We start from the raw sequence: 15344 nt of genomic DNA, 5'->3' as shown, positions 1-15344 counted from the left end.
CTCCAGTGTGTTCATATCTTCAAGGGAGGTGATTATCCTGCTCTGCTCCGTTCTGCGCTGGTGAATATCATGTGCAGTTTGGGGCACCACAATATAAGAAAGATATTAAGCTCTTAGAGAATATCCAAAGGAGGGTAACAAAGATGGTGAAGGACCTTGAAGGGAAGCTGTATGAGGAATGGCTGAGGTCACCTGGTCTGTTCAGACTGGAGGAGATTGATGGGAGGCCTCATTGCAGTCTACAACTTCCTCATGAGGGGAAGAGGAGGGGCAGGGACTGATCTCTTCTCTGTGGTGACCAGTGACAGAACCCAAGGAAATGGCCTGAAGTTGTGCCGAGGGAGGTTTAGGCTGGATATTAGAAGTTTCTTCAGCCAGAGGGTGGTTGGGCACTGGAGCAGGCTCCCCAGGGAAGTGGTCACAACAGCACCAAGCCTGAGAGAGTTCAAGAAGTGTTTGGACAATACTCTCGGGCACACGGTGTGACTCTTTGGGATGGTCCTGTGCGGGGCTAAGGGTTGGACTTGACGATTCTTGTAGGTCACTTCCAACTTGGAATATTCTGTGATTCTGTGATTCTTGTACAGATGAATCCAGAAGTGGGCACTTGTGAGACACATCTGGAACACTGTCAGCTACAGGAGTATGGTCTACCTACTTGCCACACCCTCACTAATAGTCCAGGAAATGGTTGGCCTTCTTGGCTGCAAGAGCGCACTTGGCTCCTCTTGTTCACCAAGATCCACAGGTCCTTCTCTGCACAGCTAATTCCCAAGCACTTGCCCTTCCTAGCCTGCACTGTTGCAGCCTGGGGTTATTCCATATCAGAAGCAGGATTTTCCAATTCATGAAATTCCTGTCATCCCATATCTTGGGCTTGCCAAGGTCTCTCTGAATAGCAACCCTACCTTCCAACATATTGACCATTCCCCCCAGTTTTGCATCATACAAACTTTAAGCACAAACTTGTTCAAAGTGCACTGCATCCCAACATCCAAGTAACTAATAAATACATTAAATAGTACTGGTCCCAGCACTAATCTCCAAGGGGCCCTCCCCTAATTAATATCTGCCAAGTCGACTTTGTACTAATGACCATAATTCCATGGAGAGTCCAGCCAATTTCCCACCCATCTTCCTTTCCAGTTATTCAGTACATACCTCCATTTCACTTCAAGGACACAAAGGGAGATTGGGTTAAAGACCCTACTAAAGTCAAGGTGTGCAAAATCCACTGACTCCCCCTCATCCGCAGCACCACTTGCTTCATAGAAGAGCACAACCATTTGGTCAGGCATGCTTTCATAGAATGGTTGAGGATAGGAAAGGACCTCTGGAGATCATCTAGTCTGACATTCCCATTCAAAACAAAGTCAATTAGAGCAGGATGTTAACTGACCACGACCAGTCTGGTTTTTACTATCTTCAAGTATGGAGGCTACACAACTTCTCTGGGGAAACTGTTCCTCTGTTCCATCAGACTTACAGTAAAAAACCTTCTACTTCAAATGGAATTTATTGTATTTCAATTCATGCCCATTGCCTCTTGTCCTTTTACTGACCTGGCTCTCCCTTCTTTGCTCCCTCACATCAGATATTTACACACACTGGTAAGATCTACCCTAAGCATTCTCTTCTACAGGCTAAACAATCCCAGCTCTGTCAGTCTTTGCTTACACACCTGACCAGAGTGGTGCCCCTCTGTTGGACTCCCTGCAGGATGTCAAGGTCAGTCTTGTCGGATGCAGCACAAGAGCCCAGCACAAGGGACAACACTTCAGATATTGTCACTGAGGGGGAGTAGAGATGAATGATTATCCCACCAGGCCTCCTTGTGAGGCTCTTCCTAATGCAGCCTAGGATGCTGTTAGGCTTTTTAGCCACAATGCTGCACTGCTGGTTCATGTCCAACTTTATTCTCCACCAGGACCCTCAGGGCCTTTTCTGTAAAGCTGTTTCCAGCTGGTCAGCCACCAGCTTGTACTGGTCCATGATGTTACTCCTCTCCAGTGCAGGACTTTGCATTTGCCTTTGCTGAACTTCATGAGGTTCCTATTGACCCTCTTCTCCCCTCTAAATGCCTGCAGAACTATGGGTGTATCAACTGTTGAGAGCACACTGCGTCCTGCTGTCCAAGTTATGAATGAAGACACTAAACAGTACTGGTCCCCAATCCACTTCACTGCCCACTTCTCTCACCTTGTACTTCCTCAGTTTGTCTGAGAATGTTACAGGAGACAGAGTAAAATCTATACTAAGATCAAAATAAACAACATCCACTTATCTTCCATCCCCCACCAAGACGTTCATCTGCCTCATCATAGAAGGCTACCAGGTCAGTCGAGGATTCCACTTCAAAAATCTGTGCTGGCTATCCCCAGTCATTTTACTGTTCTTTTTATGTCTGAAAATTACTTCTAGGAGAACTTGTTTCATGATGTTCCCAGTGATACAGAAGATGCTGACTGGCCTGTACTTCCCAAATCTCCTGAAGATAGGAAGGTCATTTGCTTTCTTCCAGGCCTCGAGAACCTTCCTTGATAGCAATGACCTTTCAAAGATAATACAGAGTGATCTCACAATGACATGAGCCAACTCCTGCAAAACTTGTGGGTGTGTACCTGTAATCATGAGGCTTCTTCCAGGTGTCTGAAGAAAGCCTCATCTACTTCACGATCAGATAGCCTGTAGCAAACGCCACCACCAAAGTTGGCTGTACCGGTCTGCCTTGTAGTCCTGACCCATAAAATCTCACAACTTCCTCATGTCCCAAGATGAAGCTCTGTGCAGTTCTGCCGCTCTTTCACATAAAAAGCAAATCCCTTCCCTGCCTGTCCTTCCCAACAAGCTTGTACCTTCCTGCTGAGGCACTCTTATCATGTGACTTAACCTACCACATTTTCATGACCCCTGTGAGACTGTAGTCCTGTAATGGCATATGACCTTTAATTCCTCTTATTTGTTCCTTATGTCACATGCATTCGTGTGCAGACACCTCAAAGAGGCACCTAGTCATGCTGATTTCCCAGAAAACACGAGAGTCTTCCACATAATGCTGTCCTGTAGGCACTTCCTTATTTACGTATTTATGAAGTAGGTCCTTTTCAGTCCTGTTTTGCTGATTACAAGATCCCTTCTGTTTGTATCATCCTGTCATCCATTAATATCAATCCTTTGCTGGCTAAACCAGTCCATATCTCCTCAATTGACTGTAGGTTGTCATCTCCCTCCTGTGTCGTTCCTCTCTTAATGTTCTCCTCACCAGGTTGGCCTGCCTGTTAGCAAAGATGCCTTTGTCTCACTTGGCCAGGTGGATCCCATTTACTCCAAGTAGCCCTCAATCTTCAGAGAGGGCATTGGGCACAAAACCAAAAACCTTGTTGCCAACAAGGCAACCAGTCGCGACCCACAGAATCTGTCCACTTCAGCTTGGCTGCTCCCAGTCACCTTTGTGTCCTGCACATCTTGAAAAATTGCTTCTATAAAGTTTTTATCCATGACCTTCCCAGGGACCAAGGTAAGGCTGAGGGACTGATGTTAACTGGATCTTCCCTTCTGCCTTTCCCAAAGATGAGTGTGATGTTTGCCTTTCTCTGGTCATCAGGTACCTCCAGCAATTGCCATGACTGTTCGAAGTTCATAGAGAAAGTCTCACAATTACACTGCCAGATCCTTATTACAGAAACTTTGCTTGCTGCCCTTCATCTCTCTTGCTAGTTTCCATCTCTCTTGCTCAGCTTCGGCACCCCGTGCTCCCTTTCCTAAGCCATGGCCTGCTAGGCATTCTCACCTCCCTTACATTTCTCAAGGTCTTCAGGCCTCAACCAAGGCTTCTGCCTCTAACTTCCCCAGCATACCCAAGGACTGAACAAGAAGAAAGAACTGAGACCTCACTGTTGCAGCTGGCCCATGGCAATATGCCCAATGTTAAAACCTAGCCTGAGGTACCATCCCTCCTGAAGCTCAAACTAGCAGGGCTGTGACCTAACAGATGACTATTTCATGACATGCATTAACTGAACAGCCCTCACACAGACTAGGAAAGATTGTAGCCTAACTGGTCTTTGCTTTAGCTAGCTTTAAAAATACATAGATCTAATGTAATGAAGATCCTTATTTTACACATGACATTTCTTCGCTGCTCTTAAGGGTCCTCCATATGGAGACGAAGATCTTTTCATTTTGGACAGTACATATTTTGCTTTCCAAATTAACTGTACTCTTCTTCAACTGCCTGCTTTATTGCCTGTGCTCCCTACCAGCTTTAAGAATCCAACATCCAAAATGTCTGTTCGGCCCCTGAAAAAATTCCTTTCTATTAAACTCATCCCTGCAGATGAATTCATTCTAAACAAATTTTCTTTTAAAAATTCTCAGTTGAATATTAGAATCAGACAGAAGTTAAACAATCTGCTCTCCCTGAGTTACACAATGACATAGAATATAGCTTGCTCCAAAGGGCATGGGAATAAATGAAACAACAATCTCATGAAAGAAAAAATCCAAAGCCACAAATTCCCCAAAACACCACAATAAAAGTATCATATGTTTTACAGATACTTGCAAATATTTATGCTTAAGACACAGTAAAGGTGGTTTCTTTGAATAAAACACAGCTACTGCTGGTTTTTAGCAGATCAAACAAATGGAAAGAGAGAACTCCGCTAAAGACAAATTGAAAAACAAACAAATAAAGAAACAAAACCCAAATCCACACAATTTCCATTTAAAACTTGAATAGTTTCTCAGACTTTTTCATCCCCCTCCCCAAACACTTGCTTGTAACATTTTTAAAAGGCAGACATCATTTATGTATTTGTGCTGCACAGCATCAGAAAGACATTTGGAAAATATAAGTAGTGCTCTTGTAGAGTTGTAATCTACATTATCGCAAGAAAGCTCTTGTTCTTGACAAGAAAGATTACAAAGTGCCATGGCACAGAGTATCACTAGGTAGGTCAAATAATCTTTTAAAGCTTATAGGCTACAGCTGGCATTCTCAAAGACATTAATTTGACTACATACCTTTTTTTTAATGCAGCTGTAAAATCTGCGGGTAAGCTAAACACAGAGGCATTTGCTGACCCCTTCTCTGGTGAGCAGCAGTTCATCACTTCCAAAAATTAAAATAAAACACCCCAAAACAAATCCCCGCAGGACTTACCAGTTCTAAGTGCATTATTTCAAGAATTGGAGCTGATATTACAGGATCCTTAATTAAGCTTAAAATAAAACCTTACAAGATACAACATCCAAAAGACAGAGTATCTTAGTTTGAAACAGGAATGAGTAAGAAATTAACCAATTCAGCAGAGTACTGAAGAGCATGACAAACTCCATCACTCGGAATCTTCAAATTAGAAGCAGCCCTTCTATTCAACAGCAAATTTTAGTTTTCCACAACTAACTAAACCAGAACTTACAGAATGAAAGTTACGGCCTCTGTTGTTAAAATAAATCATATATAATCAGAAAGCCCAATCACAATAGCCCTCTTCAGTCTCAAAAACTAAGCATAATAAGATATTGACATTCATATCAAAATACTTGTATTATTAGAGGGGTTAAATCACACTTAATTCACAGCAAGTTTCCACATTACAGTGTCTGAAAGGAAAAATGACACAAATTAAATCATTTCCCAGACAAGATAAAGAAGTGAGAAGCTATGGTGATTGTTTCAGATCAGTTTTTCTTACGTTTTCCAAAAAGTGGTAAACTGGGGTGACATAAAAAAAAGGTAAGAACAAGCTGATCTACAACAGCGAACAAAGGGAAAGAACCAGAGGAAAAAAAAACGGGGGAGGAACGGCATAGAAGACCAGTTTGCAGTCTCTTTTCACACAAAATGAGCTGACTCTTACCTGAAAATCCTCTTTTATAGCTTGTAGGTTATACACAAAGAACTTCTGATAATGTTGAAAGAGCAGAGTCAATAGAATCGAGATGGCACTTAGGACTAGTAACAAACTCTTCGACAAAGGCGCTTTATCTTAAAGACAGAAGACCAAACAAAAAAAAAAAGCCATTTTAGAGAAAAGTCTCTGAGGTGCAAAAAGTGATACATTTAAACAGGTGACTGGAAAACATAATAGTGACACCACCTTGACTTTTTAGATCAACGACTTCCCAAGTTCTCAACAACTTGCAAATAGATAGGAAGAACACACTAAAACAAAGAGAAGTCCTTAGAGATATTAATGACAATTATATGTTAACCAGACATTTTGTTTCCAACATTGTCTCATGAAATTAATTGTTTGGCTATAATTAAACCTAAGTTCTCTGTACCTATAGAGGTCATGCCCTCCTTTGCTGCCCTCCTAAGGCTCAATCACATTTCAGGAAATAAAATAAACACTCTTTTTTCTAGAAAAATCGACATGTACATCTGTTTCCTTTGCATTAGGGATTAAGATTAGCTTTTTTCTTAGAGGCTATGAAGCAGGAATTACCTGAATAAATGTCCTGAAAAAACTGACCTTCTCTCCACCGCACTTGGATCCACCACTCAAGGAAACATATCTAAGTTAATTTACATGACATTCATCTTCCTTCCATTCAATCATTACAATTATTCATAAAGAAATTAATAGAATCAGTATGTTTGTGAAATCACAACTTCTTTCCCTCTATGAGCATGACTTTCGGAAAGCACATTCAGAAGCAGGTAGAGAACAGAGAAATCTGCAATGCACATTTACTAAAAACTGCCAAGTGGAATATCCAGCAGGGTTACCCAGAAATTCATCCTATTCTGTTGCTGCAGGTGATACAATAAAATACAAACTCTTGCCCAACAATTCAAGCCAATACAAAGACTCCAAAATATTACTTATTCTATGACTTTTCTCTTTTTCACACATGCAACCTGAATCATATTTACTTCCTTTCCAGACACCTCAGCTATAGCACACAATCCACTCGTTTTCAGACAACTGTTTTTCCCAGGGTGTTGCGAAATCTGTAGCTCTGTTGTTGTTCTTCTTACATAAAAAACGGAACGATGAGATTACTTTGAAAGTACTAATGGGAAGTAAAGAGCAGGGGCACAGGAAGAACAAAATGAAAATGAAAATGCATGAAAATACGTAATACAGGAAACATTTAGTACCTGTCCAGATTCAACTGGCTGCCATGACTGATTCCATTAACATCTGCTGCACACTAGAACAGTGTACTGCTAGAGAAGGAATATGGTAAAAGGCACCAAAGCCAAGATTTTAATTATGGCACAATCCCACTGCCATTGAAACTACGGTTCTTACTACATAATTTAGATGTGATCCTCATTCAAGTATTAGCTGATGACATCAAGAACAACTTTGATGGGCACTGTTAGCTGCTCTCAGCTCACAGCACCTTGAAGTCTGCAGTCTTCTGTTGCTCACCATGCGAAGAAAACATCTCTTTTCATGTGTACCACAATGAAAACTTGTACTTAAAACTCTTATTTCAGTTCACAACCATACCTTTTGAGTTCATTATATAAAGATGCACTTTCCTTACTCCATTTAAGCAATTAACACCTCGAAGAACTATCCTTTTATAGAAGTTAGACAGTGACTTGGATTGACGCAGGTTGATGTGTCCTGGTTAGGACAGCTGAGATCAGTTCATCATGATATGGGTATAACCCAAAACTGCGTATTCTATAGCCTTCCATGCCATTTCCCAGAAACTGTTATCAGTAGACTATTCACACCCTCTGCCCATAGAGCCTGACTCCTCAGGCTATAAACTAGGTGTTAAGAGGCCTGTGAGATAGGAGGCTGCTCTTGTCCTCACACCCTTTATAGAAGTCCCCGCTCTGAGCATCCTCATACCCTTTTATGGAATACCCCGCTCTGAGGGAAGGATTGACCATTCCTGCCTGAACTGGAGAATATATAAACCTGGAGTTTCAGAACTTTTGCAACCACTCGTGGGATCCAGAGGAAGACTGCAGCTCGTCGCTCTCAACCTTAGCTGGACTTCAATCACCGCTTCTGACCAGACTGCAACAGCTCTCCCACCAGCAGGTTTTTTCCCCTCTCCCTTTACTTTGGACTCAAGCGGGGCCCAGGGAACACCACTTTGTTCATGCTCCAGGGTACTGGGTTGTACGTGTGGGTTTTGTGGGTTAGGACCAATTGTTTGTTTGTGTGATTGTGCTTGCTGTTTTAATAAATTGTTATTCTGACTTGTGGTCTCTCCTTTGAGTTGAGTTCATTTCCCCTGCTGGTTGACTCTTAAACCAGCACATGATGTTACTATGCTAACCATAAACTTTACTTTTATGGTTGTGTGAGACACATTATGGCAGAAAGTCTGGCTGACTTTTTTTTTAATGCAAGAAAACTGTCCACCTTTCACGTAAAACCTCAGGCTCCTTTAGTTAACTTAACTTAGCTAAATTAGCATTCCTTGATGTGAAAAGGTCAGTTTTATAATCAGGATACAAATTTTCGAAATAGCCTAAAACAGAAGAACTGTACTAGTAGCAACAGTAAACAGTATTGAACCAAAGTTCGATAAGACTTGTTATTTTACTATCAAATGCATCTACGTTATTTCATGAATTTGAACACATTTTTACAAGAACTCCTTAATTCCATAATACTTTTCACATAAGGAACACATTACCACAAGAAACCTGACAACAATACCTCTAGATATCCCCATCGTAACTATATATTTCTATAGAGGTATAATATTTAGATTTTACTGCAATTTGCATATAATTAGATTATTTTTACATTACAGGTAATACACACTTGAAATACTTTATCCTATCAAGTTAATTCCTAATTTGAAAGCATTCAAAAATAAACAACCTTATCTGTTCTCTCCAAAAGTGTGAATATACATTTTTATTAAGAGCCTCCTTTTAGCTTTCAGCTTAGACACTTTAAACCTTGGTATAGAGGAAAAGTACTTAATATTAGACATGTCATCAAGTGAAAAACCACAGAAGTAACTAACCCATAAATGTGACAGTCACCCACAGGGAACATCACATGAGTAATGGAAACTTCTACTCTCAAGCACCTCATAATGTCATCGTGGCTGACAAGTTTATTCTTCTCTGGTGAACTGGAAAAATACAATAATGCAACTTCTGAAATTCTTTTTCCAAGTGTTTGCACAATGTAGCAGTTTACCCCTTAACAGCATATAGATCCTTATCAAGGACTGCTGTGGAATGTCTCAGCCAGTAAGACCAAAAATGACTATCAATCCCAGACAGCGCACAATCAAGCATTCTGACATTCAAGTCAAATTCCTTACCTAGAATACAAAGGGAATTTAGAATTTAGAAAGTAAAATTCTAGCCTAATGGGTATACAACCATGTGCAAGATGGAAACATGTACCACCAAGCTACCAGGGCACCAGTGTCTGCTGGCAGCACATGTGCACAAAGAGAAAAACACAGTGCCTCAATACCACATAAGGCAAGTAGAATGAAAGAATAAACTCTCATTTTGACCCTGAAAGTTAAAATATATCAAATACTGTCTTCAAAGATCTTGGAATAAATTTGCAATCCCAAAGTGGCAATTCTTTCAAACAGCAAGCAGTAATAACATCGGTGCTGCAACACATCTACGGAGCTTCCACCTAAGTGCAAAGAGAAATTTTGTAGCAACCAGCAGAACACGCCCACACTATGATGAAGAACAAGCAACTAGCTTTCACTGCTGATATTTGCAGTGAAGTCTACCCCCAAAACTGCCCTCAAAATCTCACAGGCAAGTGTCCCAACTTTCATGTTACCATTGTACAATGTGAAGCTGTTCCCAAATGTGACATAAATAAGAAAATCAACTCTTAAGTCTCCACATTCCACCCCTGCACTCATTACAAAGCCCACAAATCGTCCCCTTCCACAGCCTACTACTCTTCTAGCTGCCAGTACCACTTTTCAGAATAGAGAATTAAGAATACCTGTGTCCGTCTGTCACAGAGGGGGAGGTTTATGGCACAACTGCTCATGTAGTTGCAGCTTCAGAAGCCACCAGTGCACTAATAAGAATAAGAAAGTTGTGGTAGCAGCAACAGCTACAGTTTCTGAAATTATTTCCTGCTCCCTGCCTGTTCACTGCTCCCAGGTGAAGATATACAGCATATGGGCATGTCAAAACAGGCAGCCAGACCAATCCACTGTTTCAGAAGGGCTTTTGAGGAAACAACTTCACCTCCTGGACTGCTATTCCAGGACTGAGACTAAAGTGTTGACTTGGGAGAGGACCTGACTGCTGACACCAGCTAATGAGCAGTGGCTGCAGAAATTAGCTCAGGACAATTTCTGTGGGGATCCCTACTGAGTTTACACCACAGCTGCAGATTAAATATGCTTTGTAAAAACTCTTTTTCCACTATCATCTTCCCTAATCCACCTGCTATAAGGCAGACACATCACTTTCATACAGACAATTAACTGCTGGGGGCTACTATAATGGCACAAAACACACAAAACCCGTTTTTTTAATGCTGATACACAAGATCAGCAAGTCTTTTAAACCATAACTGATGCACATCTGAATGCACAGTACTTCCCAAATGCACTGACAGAATCTGCATTTTGGGTGGTTGTTTTTCCTGCATTAAACCACCATGCAGATATTAATCTATTGTATTCCAACATTTGCCCAAGAACCTGCAGCAAGTTCACCAACCAACAGTGACGTTTCATTGCAACTGAAGACAATAAGAGTATCACCGCAGGAACAGTTTTTCATCAGATGCTTATAAACTTAAAGCAGGAGCTGAGAGATGCATAATATTAGTTTAAGAAAGTCAGTAAAGAAACCAACTGCAATCATGCTTTAAACCTACTTTTAAAAGGCACAGGTAAGACTGTAATCAAGACAGTTACCTATACATTTACTATTTAGAAAACTTCTGGGTTTAGCTTAGGCTACAAACTATAAAAAAATGAGGAGATACAAAAAGAAAAAAAAAACAAGCAAAAAAGCAAAACCTTGGTTCCTAAAAGCAACACTTGAAATAGAAACTGAAACAGGTTGAAGTATACAAAAATGTTCCCCTCGTTGAGGTTCCTTCCAACCAAAGAGCGTATTATCATACTACTTTTAGTATACGCTGTCAGAAATACCATGTATGGTTACACCACAAGACCATGTGGACATCCCCACACTAGCGTGAAACAAGTTAGCTCTGCTGCAGCAGAATAGCCACACTTTTGTGGCGTTCAATGCATGGCTAATTGACCTGATGTGGCTATGCTGCTCCTAGGACTCAGGCTAACCAGGCTGCACCATGGCATGCTGATGTGCCAGCTAATTAGATTTCCCATACAGTATCGTACTGCGTAATATTGTTATGCACAGAAGTCTGATATATTCAATACATGGTCATATTTCCTTCAGTCATACAAAAAAACATTTTAAATTTACATAGCTTTTTTATTTTTCCAACACATAGCTTTTTTATTTTTCCACTGCACAACACAGTTCAGTCTTGCCAGTTATGCAAGCAGAGGAGCACAGTCTTTCCCTCTTGCCTTGGAGTTTTTAACAAATTGCTAGTACTGCACTACAAGGTTCACAGAGATGTAAAAGCCTAAGTTGCATTGGTAGAAATCCTTATACACAAGTTCAAAGGACTCTACTCCCTCCTACTATAAGAAGTAGCTTTTGTGTAGTAGGCAAAGTAGTGAAATATTTTGCAGAGGTAACAAGTGGCTATGCTTTAAAACATGGATTCAAATTTTACCTTAATAAAGACTAACTTGAACAGGTTTTCCTACTAGACTCTTGTGCAGTATGTACATAGCTTGAAGAATATTGGGAGGGGATTAAAATGTCTGCAGAAAGGTTTGGTATTGCTCTATCTGGTTTAAGCTGTTGGTAAAGCCTTTCTGTGTATCATACTTTGCTACTGGGATGCAGCATGTTGGCAAACTAAGCAGCACTACAGTACATCAAACAGCCAGCCCAGTGTCACTCTTCACATAGTCATGCTCAGCCTTTGCAGAACCACTGAAGTATTTCATTAGCATTCCTCATGGGACTGAACCAGCAGACTGTAACACAGGAAACTGGTCTGGGTCCGGCACCACAGCCCACCTCTCAAGCCCTTCCTTAAAGTCAGGCACTGGTAACACGTTTCCTGAACGCACTGTATTGTTGTTTGACAACTCAACTCAACTGGGTTAGTGTTTTGCTAAGTCATTTGGGTCAGGAGACACTGTGCTGTGTCTCCTGCTAGTACCCAGAGGAACCGGCTTTTTTTTCCCAGGGCATACTGGTTCCTCCAATATTTCAGATAACAGAAACAGTTTCCCGTAGCCAGGGCAAACTGTCTTGGTCCTTTTCAATGGTGGGGTTCTTTGTTTCCTGGCTTCCCCATCTCATAGTTGTAACATGTACCAGGTATATTTACTTCTACATTTATATCTCCTCATCCAAAATGGTGCACGTCCTGCACTGAGTAGGTGTGTTGTCACCTCACAACACAGTTATCACCTGTCTGCCTGCAATTCGCCATATCATTCCTACAAAAGGACCTACTTGTCTGGACTAACTCACGTGCAGCTGGGGTTGGACTGTTTGTTTGTTGGAGTGGTTTGCTTATGTACATTTCTTATAACATTATTTTTCCAGAGTCTCTGTGCCTATGCATGTGATTACACACTAGAACTGAACAGGAGATGTAGGACAGAGGATTTATACCAGCAAACTCTTAAACTAGGATAAGAAATACTAGATAAACACTTTCTGTAAGAACTCACTTTATCTGCAGTGCTCAAAGCCATGAGACACCTCCTTAAATGGCACAGGGACAAGGTCAAGGACTTCACTGCACAGGCCAGGCTATTCAAGCATTATTTACTACAAAGTCTAACTTCAGTAGAAGTGGTCAAACTTAAGAGGAATCTGAATTTCTTGTAAAGAACTCACAAGTTTTGACTGTTCCCTGGATGAAGACTGTGTCCTTCATCTCACTGAACTACGGAGCCAGGATGTGGAATGAACTTTTCTGCGTAGACACGTGTAATAGGATAGAATCCATGGGCATCCATAGTACAGATGATCCAACAAGTTAGCTTGAGATAAGTAATACAAAAACAATTTGTTCTTGCTAATAACTTTGAAAAATATTGTTTATTCAACATAGAGTCTATTCATGGCTAAATCTAGATGTTGTTTTTTAAGACTGTTTTATCAACTGATTGTACATAATGCAAGAACACCTTATCCTGAATAAAGAACAGTAACGATCAGAACAGCTACGGGAGCTAAGTGGACTTCAAAAAAGCTTAGCTGATCTAAACTTACTCTGGTAGGTCAGTAGTAGTATTTCAGGGTCACTTTTTCATACAAAAGCGAAATTCATTCAGATTAAACAAATGCAGCAGAATTCCTGGTCTAGAAATTTGGAAATGTAGCTGTGCAGTAATCAGTTAGCTGTTCTGCTTTTATCGATGAAATCAAAATACAGAAGTTTTTAATTTACTCATTCAAGATTTTTTTCACGCATGCAGCCAAAGATTTTCCCAAACAAATGTTAAAAATAAACTGTGCCAAAGGAACCTACAGTGTCTTCCTCACACATTTCCTAGAAACAGTACATCAGTATACTGCTAAGTGGCATTGGTTTACCACAGTTCAGTCACCTCTTCTGCCACATTCTGTCATATGGAGTGTTTGGAATATTAAACAACAACTTCATTTTAACAAGCACACATTCATTTACTTGAATTATAAGCTATCTTCTCTCAAGCACACACAGTTACCATGTCTGGGACAAAACAAAAGGCAGAATAGACTATAGGGTCAATCAAAGCTTCATAAATTTTTATGGCAAAAGGAATAACATTGAATGAAAAAGGTCCAAAACTTAACACTTTCTAACGAAAAAACCTAATATTCTAAAAAACTTAATATTCTAATGAAATCATTCTTCACTACGAGAGTCAAAAACCAGTTTAAAATGCATCTTTAGCAAACAGCTTGAAAATATTCTAATCATGTCAATATCTCTATAGTTTAAAAGAAGTTTTGTTTACATCAAAATATCAAGAAATGAGAGGCAGTCTAGAAACACTGAAAAAACAGAATGCAAGAAAGGAAAAAGGGATTAATGAAATATCAATCAGTAGATTAGCTTCATAGAACATTGATTATGAATTTGATCTACGTACTGCATGAAATAATATATATGGATTCTTGAGTTATTTCTCTCCTTTAGACCTCTAAAGATAATACAGACTAATAAGAAGCTGAACAGCCCCCCTGTAATCCAGGAGGAAACAGTCAGCGACCTGCTGAGCCATTTGGATCCTCTATGGGACAAGTCTATGGGACCAGATGGGATCCACCCCAGGGTGATGAGGGAGCTGGCAGAAGAGCTTGCCAAGCTGCTCTCCATCATCTACCAACAGTCCTGGCTCACTGGGGAGGTCCCAGATGATTGGAAGTTGGCAAATGTCACGCTGATCCACAAAAAGGGCTGCAAGGTGGCCCCGGGAAACTACAGGCCTGTCAGCCTGACCTCAGTGCCTGGCAAGGTTATGGAGCAGATCATCCCAAGTGCAATCACACAGCACCTACAGGATGGACAAGGGATCAGACCCAGCCAGCACAGGTTTAGAAAGGGCAGGTCCTGTCTGACCAACCTGATCTCCTTTTATGATCAGGTGGCCCACCTGGTGGATGAGGGGAAGGCTGTGGATGTGTCTACCTGGACTTCAGCAAAGCCTTTGATACTGTCTCCCACAGCATACTCCTGAAAAAGCTGGCAGCCCACGGCTTGGACAGGGGCACTTTGTGCTGGGTTAAGAACTGGCTGGAGGGCTGGGCCCAGAGAGTGGTGGTGAATGGTGCTGCGTCTCGTTGGTGGCCAGTCACTAGTGGTGTCCCCCAGGGATCAGTGTTGGGCCCAGTTCTGTTTAATATCTTTATCGATGATTTAAACGAGGGGATTGAGTCCACCATCAGCAAATTTGCAGATGACACTAAGCTGGGGGGGAGTGATGATCAGCTGGATGGTAGGAGGGCTCTGCAGAGGGACCTGGACAGGCTGGAGAGTTGGGCTGATTCCAACGGGATGAGGTTCAATAAGGCCAAGTGCCGGGTCCTGCACTTTGGCCACAACAACCCCATGCAGAGCTACAGGCTGGGGACAGAGTGGCTGGAGAGCAGCCAGGCAGAAAGGGACCTGGGAGTTGGATTGACAAGAAGCTGAACATGAGCCAGCAGTGTGCCCAGGTGGCCAAGAAGGCCAATGGCATCATGGTCTGTATCAGGAACAGTGTGGCCAAGAGGTCCAGGGAAGTGATTCTTCCCCTGTACTCAGTGCTGGTGAGGCCACACCTGGAGTACCGTGTCCAGTTCT

General features: G+C 41.4%; 1 protein-coding gene across 1 annotated transcript in view; it reads right to left on the bottom strand.

Moving 5' to 3' along the window:
* The window catches only part of UBAC2 (UBA domain containing 2), a 98938-nt gene that overhangs the window by 81541 nt on the left and 2053 nt on the right, over positions 1-15344 (bottom strand). The window contains exon 2 of the mRNA XM_017821100.1: positions 5865-5992. Within this exon, the coding sequence (XP_017676589.1) occupies positions 5865-5992 (128 nt within the window). The remainder of the gene's footprint in view (positions 1-5864; positions 5993-15344) is intronic.

The sequence above is a fragment of the Lepidothrix coronata genome, unplaced genomic scaffold, assembly GCF_001604755.1.
Source record: "Lepidothrix coronata isolate B3197 unplaced genomic scaffold, Lepidothrix_coronata-1.0 Scaffold88, whole genome shotgun sequence".
In the NCBI taxonomy this organism is placed as follows: Eukaryota; Metazoa; Chordata; class Aves; order Passeriformes; family Pipridae; genus Lepidothrix; species Lepidothrix coronata.
This window is presented reverse-complemented; position numbering and strand designations above follow the sequence as displayed.